The sequence below is a fragment of the Branchiostoma floridae genome, chromosome 14 (genome assembly GCF_000003815.2).
Source record: "Branchiostoma floridae strain S238N-H82 chromosome 14, Bfl_VNyyK, whole genome shotgun sequence".
NCBI classification, from domain to species: Eukaryota; Metazoa; Chordata; class Leptocardii; order Amphioxiformes; family Branchiostomatidae; genus Branchiostoma; species Branchiostoma floridae.
The window spans coordinates 12437783-12448475 of record NC_049992.1 but is presented as its reverse complement, the minus strand read 5'-3'; the positions used below and the strand labels follow the sequence as shown (position 1 = coordinate 12448475).

Genomic DNA, 10693 nt, shown 5'->3' with positions numbered 1-10693 from the left:
GTGGACGTAAATGTCATATTCATGATCATTCATTGGCTATGCTAAGCGCCTTTGACATGTTCCAGTGTAGGGGTGGGTACCGGTACAGAAAATTCAGGTCCAGGTCCGGTTCAGGTCCAGCGGTTCATGTCCAGGTCCGGACCTGAACCTGGACCGGATTCAGTATGACTCATACCAATGGTCCATTTCACTACAGAGAAATCTGTTTGGTGGAGTATTAGACTCACACTGGCGTCTTAAAATCCTACAACGCTAACTGCGCCTGTACGATTGGATGTAAAACTTGATAGAAATCACTATAAACTCTACTCTACTTCACTCTTGTTATTTTATTCCACCTGCAAGCGCCAAAACGCGTGAATGCCTGATAAAATAATCTGTTAATTTTCTAATCGGTCCAACATCCGGTTCTTCTAATTTTTTCAGGTCCGGTTTTTCTGGACCGGTCCAATAAAAAAAACCGGTTTTGTACCGGTACGCTGTACCGATACCCAGCCCTATTCCAGTGCGGTTCAAAGGCGCCTCTTGCGGTTTATGCAGGATCTACACACAAAGAAATTAACACGCAGTGCATTGTGGGTAAAGCAGCCATCTTGATAACGCAGAACTTGTTTTGAAAATCACGGAAAGAAGACTTTCCTCGCTAAATTTGCTTTTCCACGCGTATCCAGGATGCCAGACCACTTAGGATCCGATCAGAGGAAGGTTAAAGGAGAAGATAAGGAGGAAAAGCCGATACAATGTGAGTTTTTCATTCCTGAACGGTACTTTTTATTGGGATTCCCGGCAACAAATTCTGATCGTTCCGCTGAGTCATATGAGAAAAGACCGAAAAGTTGAATCGCAGTTGAGTTTCACAATATTCCGTTTGTTAGAAAACATGGATTCGGAAAAGATGTGTGTGTAGTTTCTTGTTCAGGTTGCTTGTATTGATATCCTTTACGAAATCTGAAGTTCTCGAATGAACCTCGTGAAAAAGCGGTATTACACATAGAAGAAGACCGGTTGTGGGGAGGGGGGCATTGGCACATGTAAAAGAAAAAAGAAAAATTCTGTCAATTTTTCCCAGATCTGGTGTAAATCTGTTTAGAAACGTTCCAAGCCGCCAATGTTTTTTTCTCCGATACAAATTAACATAAAGGCTGTAGTAATTTATTGCCTAAGTGCCTAATTTTACAGTAAAAGAAATCCTTCAAGATCCTTTGGAACATGTATCATAGTATTCATACAACTTCAAATTATATCACCCCAGTAAAAAGACGGCTAAGGTAATTCTTAAGAAAATACACTCGTGTTATTAGTATATTGATTAATTGCCCTACAGTTTCTAGATTGTAAGTTATCCATTACTAATGTCTAATATTTTTATGCAATTTTGCAGCTTTGGATGAGGGTGACATTGCATTGCTAAAAACCTATGTAAGTACATATACTTATAGTATACATCAACACTAGATAATACTGCTTGCCAGGTGTTCTGTAGATTTGCACACTTTCTGTATCCAAAGTGTTCAGGTTTCCAATTGTTAGTTATACCGTGGAGATGTATTGTCTTTTGTCAAGTTGATGTAAGTGTTTGTGTTGTTTTGTTTTCTCAGTGTCCTCTCCAACACAAATTTATGACACTTGACATTTGAATATCCATTCAGTTGTAATACTACCCAGTACTGTATTACATATTTTGTTTCAACCACGAACTTCAAAGACCTGCTTCTCCTGTCTACTGCAAAATTCATTCTCCATAAACATACAGTATAACAATATACTGCCTTTTGTCCACAGGGAGCGGGTGCCTACAGTAAGTCCATCAAGTCCACAGAAGATGACATCACCAACCTGGCAAAGAAGATCAATGAACTCACAGGTAAAGACAGGTGTTTTATCTTTTTTTAAATATTCTATCTGCTTTGAGGCAGACGAGGTCAATGTGGCACTGCACTCAAGTTAGTAACTTATTTGAACAGTGCCACATGCAAAGTACAGACAGAAGGTAAGGGTAGTAGTTTACCAGCCTGACCAAAGTCAGGTACCCAATTTTACACCTGGGTGGAGTGAGGAAGGTCGTTTAGACTAAATTAGAGTGCCTTTCCCGAAGGCACAATGTTGGGGGCACAACTATCAAACTTGGGACCTCTAGTTCCCAAGCCCAACACTCTACCAGTTACGCCTCACATGGCGTAACAACGACAGATGTATGATGTCAGTAGGGACAGCATGCTACCAAATTTGCAATTTTTTTTTTTGCATAATGACCGAACATTTTAGTGCCATAATTCTCTCCTGGGCAAAAAGAAGGCTAAGACTTGAAGGTTAAGGTTAAGGAATAAGGTTAAGGAATAAGGGAAAACTGTTGCAGTAAGTCTTTGTGTTGATGTACTTATCTGTTGTACATGTAGGTATTAAGGAATCTGACACAGGCCTGGCACCCCCTGCTCTATGGGACTTAGCGGCAGACAAGCAAACGTTACAGGGAGAACAACCGCTACAGGTACTGTAAAACAAGATATGTTTGCCATGGTCTCTTATTCATAGCTCCTGAGATGACCTCTCAGCAAGACCTCATCATATATTTTGATTTTTTTCTTTCATTGCCTCGCTACAGTCCTTCTGCCTCCTACAACAAAATTAGGTCTCTGTTCTTTATTCTAGTCATTATTGGTATACTAAATTTGTTAAAATCATTCTTATATATGTCTACAGGCTTTTATCCCAACTAAACTTTCCAGTCTAAACTGTATATATGTTATAAATGTAAGGAGCTAACATAATAAAGAAAATCTTGCTCTTTGAAATGACATGTGCTGCTGTATGATTACTGTTTAGTTAAAAAAGTTGAAAGAAAAATGTTCCGAATCTTGAAGAAACTGGCGTTAGGTAAACTGTTTCTTTTTTTGTTGCCTTTGCAGGTGGCTCGCTGCACAAAAATCATCAATGCAGATAGTGATGATGCCAAGTACATCATCAATGTCAAACAGTTTGCCAAGTTTGTGGTGGACTTGGCTGAGTCGGTGGCACCCACGGATATAGAGGAGGGCATGAGAGTTGGGTAAGGGGCAAGCGTCGTTATCTCAATGGTAGTAGTACTTCCATTGTGATGTAGCTTGTAGTTATGTAGACTTCTGGTAAATTGTAAGTCTTGGCTTGGCTTAAAAAGCTAATAAGAATCAATTCTGTGAATCTTTCTAGAAGCTGTATTGTATGTACATGTACTATGATTCTACAAGTACAAGTTGGACAATCCTTTTCATTTTTCTTGGTCAAATTGTTTGGAAAGACTTAAATATTTTACTTAAAAATCCCTTTCTTTTTTTACCCCAAAAATTTGTGGCTTGTGACTTTGTGTATGTCTGTGTGTTTATGTTTGTTTATTTATTTATTTAATGTTATGTTTAAGTCATGGCTTTTATACCCTTTGTTTAAACAGCGTTGACAGGAACAAATACCAGATCCACATCCCGCTGCCACCGAAAATCGACCCAGCCGTTACCATGTTACAGGTAATTATGGTTGTCTACAAATGGTCCTACAGTTGATGTATATGTGTTCATGTGTAATGGACTATTAGAATGTTGGATATGCTTTTTATCTGTCAACTACGTATAAGAAACAGCGTTACTTTCAATCAACTGTTTTTTTTTAGAAGAATAAGAACATTCTCTCATGCCAGACCAGTCGTATACATTTTGTATGAACAACAATGACCTTTGCATACTGTTCTGCGATCCATACTTCTTGCTGTGTTATCATTGGCCAGCCTTCTACCAACCAGATTCCCCCCCTTAAGTTATGCATGTTGTTAAGAGAAAATCACCAGCCATTCACATTGCCTCTTGACCGTAGGTAGCAACATGATTGGCTGGTGACTGTTTCCCCGCGCTAATGTGGCGAGAAGGACGGAATGCAGGATTATTAGCCGTTGCTGCAGTGATACAAACAGGTGGCCAGACTGGCATGAGAGAGTGGAATAAACAAAGTGGTCATGTGCATCTGTATATATCATTGTGCAAGACGAAATTGTTAAATGTAACAACATGGCTGGCTCTTCCAAACCCTACAGGTGGAAGAGAAACCCGATGTGACGTACTCAGACGTTGGTGGCTGTAAGGAACAGATAGAGAAACTGAGAGAAGTTGTAGAGACACCTCTGCTGCATGTGAGTGATGTTTTCCTCATTATGTTGGACTAGTTTCATTCTGTTGAATTTGCTCTTTTGACACTTTCATGTGGAACATTACAGTCTTGTGCCCTTTAACAGAGAAACAATTGGCCTTTAAGTATTAGCCTGATATGCAGAATTCTGATTGGCTATAAGTCACTTGAAATTTTTAACAGAATGGAAACGGGACCCAATCAGGTATTGGAAATTCAACCCCTGTTATGCTATTAGTATTACACAAGTGTTTAGATATGGGGTCCTTGCAATTTGCAGAAAAAAATTGAAAGATACACAAAAATGTAAAAATTTATGAAGATGAATTAGCATGCTGAAAGCAAAGTAAAGCTAAAAAGAATACGGACTTTGTATTATGTTTACTATGTCTGAAGTTTTAAACTACACCTTGATTCTTCTTTCAGCCCGAACGGTTCGTGAACTTGGGCATTGAACCTCCCAAGGGGGTCCTGCTGTTTGGTCCGCCCGGGACCGGGAAAACGCTGTGCGCCCGTGCCGTGGCCAACAGAACAGACGCGTGCTTCATCCGCGTGATCGGCTCGGAGCTGGTACAGAAGTATGTTGGGGAGGTATGTCGTTTTCTCTCTGGTAACCAATAGTGTGACTTGTTATGGTCCTGAAGAAGGGTACATTTTGCCTGTGCACAAGAATCGGTTTAAGCAGTGCTTGAAATTCTTTTTTAGCCAGGTTGCTCAGATGGCAACCTCAGTCAAAAGCTAAGTAGCACCATCAACATTTCAGGTTGCCTTACTTCCAAGTTATTACTTTCTTCAAATTGCCTACTTATCTATTATCTTTTGTTCCAGTTACGTGTACATGTAACCAATTATGTTTTATCTTATCAAGAAAGCTTACGCCTATAGGTGGGGTGAAAAGCAGTGTTCCAACTGTAAAATTTCAGGCTGCGTACTGCGCTACCTGGCTTCAAAACTAAGTTGCCCCTGGCATAACATTTGCAAGTGTGCAAGTGGGTATTTCAAGCACTGGATCAAGTGACCAGAAATATTATCATCATGGGAAATATTCGTGGAGTTGAGAAAAATCATAAGTAGATGAAACAATCTGTGGTTTTTGTTTAAACTTTGTAAAAGATAGCACTAAATGATGGATTGTTTTCTCCATGGCAAAAGAAGTTGACAATGTCATATCTGTGCATGTTGATAATGAGTCCGCATCAATCGATTTTATTATCTGATGCTCGTTAGGGTTGATGGATTACAAATCGACAGACATGAATTCGTTAACTCTTAATCCCACAAGTCATTAATCATCGTTTAGAATGACCCACTTAGCAGGTATGTGACTTTGTGTATGATCGAGAATCTTGACCTGAGGTTGAATTATTTCTAACAATGGATTTGATATATTGCAGGGCGCTCGAATGGTCCGAGAACTGTTTGAAATGGCCAGGACTAAGAAAGCTTGCCTCATCTTTTTTGATGAGATAGATGCTATTGGAGGTAAGTCTGTATGATGTATTTTGTTGTATATTTTTGCCACTTTCTGGAGATGGAAAATGTTCATTTTTCTACACAGAGATATACATTCTACTGCAATTCTTGAAATTTTTGCTATATGTTTTTTTTTTGCTTTTAGTTTTATGTTCAAGGTTTTCATGTGAAAACCAGTATTTCTGTTACTGTTAAGTATTTATTTGACTATAATGCTGCCGCAAACTAAATATATTGCCAACTCTCCTTTTTCTCCTCATGACAAAATTAAAGGCATTTACAGACAAATGATTCAGCTGAGACATCTGTGCATGTACCTTACGACATGATGTAACATCTTAAACAATCTGATGAGTTTTTCTTGTACGCAGGTGCGCGGTTTGATGACGGAGCGGGCGGAGACAACGAGGTCCAGCGAACCATGCTGGAGCTGATCAACCAATTGGACGGCTTCGATCCACGCGGGAACATCAAGGTCCTGATGGCGACCAACCGGCCGGACACGCTCGACCCCGCCCTGATGAGGCCCGGCCGATTGGACAGGAAAATCGAGTTCGGTCTCCCGGATCTGGAGGTGGGGTAGAGCCGCCAGTTCGCTAGTTAACCATGTCAGCACCGTCCACGTTTCACGGACTGTGTAACTTGAACTTCTGTACTCTATGGTTGGACAGGAAAATCGAGTTCGGTCTCCCGGATCTGGAGGTGCGATAGTGCCGCCAGTTTGCTAGTTAACCGTGTCACCACCGTGCACGTTTCATGGACTGTGTACTCTATGGGTGTCTCAAGTGTACAACAAATGTCTTCCTAATGATACCTAAGAATGCTAGAAATATTTAGTTTTTAAAGTGTGTACTGTTGCAACATTGCTGTAAAGGGAAGTGTCATGTGTAGGATGGAAGATGGTTTATTTGGTGTATATTATGGTCGTTTTTATCTTAACTGATTGGTAGCATGCTAATGTTAAATTGTTTCGCTTTGAAATGTTTCCAAATATGTTGTATGGAAATATATGTTTGTTATCAGCACTTATATGCACCTTTAGCACTTCGTTTTCTGAAACATACTCTTCTTGTCACTGAGGATTTTTGTCATTTTCTGTTTTCAGGGCCGCTCCCACATCTTTAAGATCCATGCGCGGTCCATGAGCGTGGAGCGAGACATCCGGTACGAGCTGCTGGCCAGGTTGTGTCCCAACAGCACAGGTGGGTACAGAACACACGTGGTCATGTTGAAACAGGGTTTGTGCCTAGGATATAGGAGAATTCTTGTACACAACCAGGATATACTTACTGTGCTTATGTTTCGATGGCTCTCAGACACCTTCCTCAGAGCTTCCGACTGGAGTTCTGCTTATCATCGCTATATGTAGCCAATGTAGCTATGCGGCAAGAACACAATCCCAAACATGGCAAGGTTACAAAGTAGATTGACACTAAAACGTGTCTGGTTGTGTACAAGAATTCTCCTATATCCTATATTCTACCAACCTGATGAAATTATTTTTTGTGCCTATTTTATTACCTTGGCCCAAAGGAGTGAACTATGCTTTCAATGAAGAATTTCATTAGGTTGGTAAATGACTGTATTGCAAAGTTCTTATTCTTAATTAACGTTTGTTTGTGACTGTCTGTCACCTTCCTTTAAGGAAATAGTAACTTAGTCTACTTCTCAACGCAACAAGATGTTATTGCTGTGACACCTAGCTTGTGTGTTTTTGTGTGCATTTGATGACGTGTGTGTGTTCTGATCTCGCTTGATTAGAAAGAAGTCTGCCACCTCCATCTCAGGGTTCTCCCCAGAATTTTTTAGTATGGTGGAGGGGCTGGCAAAAATAATCCAAACCAAGGCGCTGCGCTTTCATGAAAATGGGTTCATTTTGCACTGACAGAGGGTGTCAAATACTACAAGTATAATATATTATAGTGATTCCTTTGTTGTGAAGTGGCAAAATGACTTATTTTGATCATGGCCCATTCACAAGTCTTTGCAGACAATGCCCACTGGAAAAGTGATGCCACTTGGCACAAAAATCTGTGAATTTTCATTAATTTTAGCAAGACTAACCAAGAAAATAGGGAAAAAACACTAAATTTCAAAGGTGCTATAGTAAAGCTGGACTAGGAGTATAGTGGAGGGCCTCCATTATTCCATCCTCTGGGGAGGACTCTGCATCTGATTGCCATTTGATATGCCATATCCTTTTATTTGTACATTTTCAGATAAGAATTTATGTACATGTGTACACACTAGCCTTTCCCTGATGGAACTGATTTCAGACTTCTTTTAGATCTTATAGAAGTTTTATTGTATGTGAAAAAGAAATCCAGTAGGATAATCCTGTACGGGGGAATGCCAGCAGTGTATCTTTTCCAGACACCAAATTTGCTTGTTTGAGGTCCGTATCCAGGCTTTGCTGTGATGGACAGAGGCGGTGCACCAAGCCCCGTCTCCCCTATTTCCATGTAAATGGCCGGCGTCTCGAGCCTTCCCAGGAAGGGCCACTTTCATTAAGATAAGATAAAAGGTGAAGCAATGAGTAGAAGGGAACCGGAGCAATTACCATGTCCATGTCCTTGTATCTCAGGCCCAGCCTTAAGTAGCTATTAAAGGACATTGATAACTGCGGTCAGGAAGCAGACAGCGGACGCGGGGTATTTGCGGAATGTCGTAGAGTTTGGAGTGTCCAGGGGGGGAGATTTCCACGATTGCGTCTCTTTTTGATATGTGGTGGGCATGTCCGTAACTATGCGTCGGATCCCAGTCTCCATCAATTTACTAATGGACCTGTCGGAGAAACTCTGTTTGGATTCTTTATCCGACAATTTATAGACAGATGGGCATTTTTAAAGCAATGTTTTGTATGCTGAAAGAGATTGAATTCAGACACAACCATTGCTGTTAAAAGATGACTTTGTTATGACTTAGGAGTGCCGTGGCATAGATTATTTGTTAGTGTTTGTTCTGCCATTATTAGTGGTACCTCGTATTTCAAGGACGAACTGAACTGAACTAAACTGTGCTGCCATACACGTACATGGCCAAAAGCTTGACTGACCAAAAGCCATTTTGTTGAGCAACGTTATTTTTGGAAGGTACAATCAAAGAAAAGACAAAAATATCCAGGTGCCATCTGATTCGCTAACATTAAATCTAACATGAAATTTTTCTGAAGTCCAGAAAATACAAATTAACTGTAGGTGTGATTTTGAAGCTTAGGGTAAAATATAAGATGAACACCAAAATATTACTTTTTTTCTGATAATACTAGACTGCTTTTTCTATGATGGTTAAAAAAAATTGCTTGAGAATGGTGATCTAGAATATATTTAAGAAAAGTGCACACTAATTTTTATGCATTTTATGGCTTAAAATCATTGGCTTCTTATACTTCTGTTAGAAAAGAATATGCTTGGATGAACATGGTTTTCAATGAAGTATTGGAGTATAGGGTAGGGGCCAAGTTGGGACCAGACTGATTTGCATTTAAATTGGGGGTGTCAGATCTGACCTGTTCTTGTAGCCCAGGCCAATAAGTTAAAAGGTGCAGCTTACTGGTAGCCTGGCCTGTGGCACATTGGGGTGATGTACAGGGGTGGTGTGTGGGGATGGCATACAGGTGTGGATGGTGTGCCAGACAGGTATAATGTACAGGTGTGACACATTGGGGTGGTGTACAGGTGTGGATGGTGTTACAGACAGGTGTAATGTACAGGTGTGTGTGGTGTGGCAGACAGGTATAATGTACAGGTGTGGCACATGGGGTGATGTACAGGGGTGGTGTGTGGGGATGGCTTACAGGTGTGATGTGTACATGTACAGGTGTAGATGGTGTGGCAGACAGGTGTATTGTACAGGTGTGACACATTGGGGTGATGTACAGGGGTGGTGTGTGGGGATGGCCGGCAGGTGTGATGTGTACATGTACAGGTGTGGATGGTGTGCCAGACAGGTATAATGTACAGGTGTGACACATGGGGTGATGTACAGGGGTGGTGTGTGGGGATGGCTTACAGGTGTGATGTGTACATGTACAGGTGTGGATGGTGTGGCAGACAGGTGTAATGTACAGGTGTGGCAGACAGGTGTAATGTACAGGTGTGGCGTGTTGGGGTGATGTACAGGGGTGGTGTGTGGATCTTGAACCAGCATTTTGCTAGTACACATATACATGTAGCTGATGATTCCTTTTCATGAAGTTCCAAAGTTTTCAGAAGTTTAACATAAATTCATGTATTTTAGCCTTTGATATTATTTTCATTATAGGACTGCATGTTAATTAAAGAAGACTGCTGGCTGCCCAATGAGTCACCAGACATGGGAGGATCTAAGTCTATGTGATTTAATGGCCATGTTGTGTGTTTCCCAGGTGCTGAGATCAGGAGCGTGTGTACGGAGGCGGGAATGTTCGCCATCCGCGCCAGGAGGAAGATCGCTACCGAGAAGGACTTCCTCGAGGCCGTCAACAAAGTCATCAAGTCCTACGCTAAGTTCAGCGCCACCCCTCGATACATGACCTACAACTAGATACCACAAAGTTATTGCGTACTCTCATGAAAGCAAGAATTATAATTGATACTTTCTAGCGCTCCACACCTATGGTATCTTTCATTTGATTGACAGTCAATCAATGTCACAAGTGAGTGATATGGCAAGGTTACAAAAGTACATGTTTTGAACTAAGGCTAGAGAAAAGAAATTCAAATATTGTTATGATCAGACTGTAAAGATTATGTCTTTGAGGACATTTCATGACCATTTGAAATGTTTTTTTTTCCCCTCAGCATTTACATACTTACTAATCTCAAACTTTCAAACGTTACAAGAGTACAATAAAACTGTGTATGGGCTGATATTGCTGGTGTCAATGTCCTGATTAATAAGTGACGTAGTGCTGCAAATGCAGAAATGTGCATGATGGTTTTGTCTTCAGGTTTTTATTGGCTGAACTCAAAAGCATCTACCTACCTAGTCCTATGACCTCCAGGTCGTTGGGGGGACAAAAACATGAAGATTTTCCCGCTACCGCAAAATTAAATCCTCTACAACTTTTAAAAATGCATTTACCATATAC

The 10693-nt window shown here is 40.7% G+C and overlaps 1 protein-coding gene across 1 annotated transcript; it reads left to right on the top strand.

The window, feature by feature from the left end:
• Nucleotides 1-550: 550 nt before the first annotated feature.
• On the top strand, nucleotides 551-10474 carry LOC118430346 (26S proteasome regulatory subunit 7). Its single transcript, XM_035841184.1, has 12 exons — nucleotides 551-742; nucleotides 1382-1419; nucleotides 1783-1864; nucleotides 2397-2488; nucleotides 2907-3046; nucleotides 3425-3497; nucleotides 4058-4153; nucleotides 4576-4740; nucleotides 5544-5631; nucleotides 5994-6196; nucleotides 6728-6824; nucleotides 9989-10474. The coding sequence occupies exons 1-12, from the start codon at nucleotides 673-675 to the stop codon at nucleotides 10144-10146; spliced, it is 1302 nt and encodes a 433-aa protein (XP_035697077.1). The 5' UTR covers nucleotides 551-672; the 3' UTR covers nucleotides 10147-10474.
• The last annotated feature ends 219 nt before the right edge of the window (nucleotides 10475-10693 follow it).

Excerpts from the sequence above, each read along its gene's own strand:
- LOC118430346 (XM_035841184.1), top strand. The coding sequence starts at position 673 with ATGCCAGACCACTTAGGATCCGATCAGAGGAAGGTTAAAGGAGAAGAT. Across the intron at positions 743-1,381 it reads GGAGGAAAAGCCGATACAAT|CTTTGGATGAGGGTGACATT; the intron begins GTGAGTTTTTCA and ends GCAATTTTGCAG. Across the intron at positions 2,489-2,906 it reads AGGGAGAACAACCGCTACAG|GTGGCTCGCTGCACAAAAAT; the intron begins GTACTGTAAAAC and ends TTGCCTTTGCAG.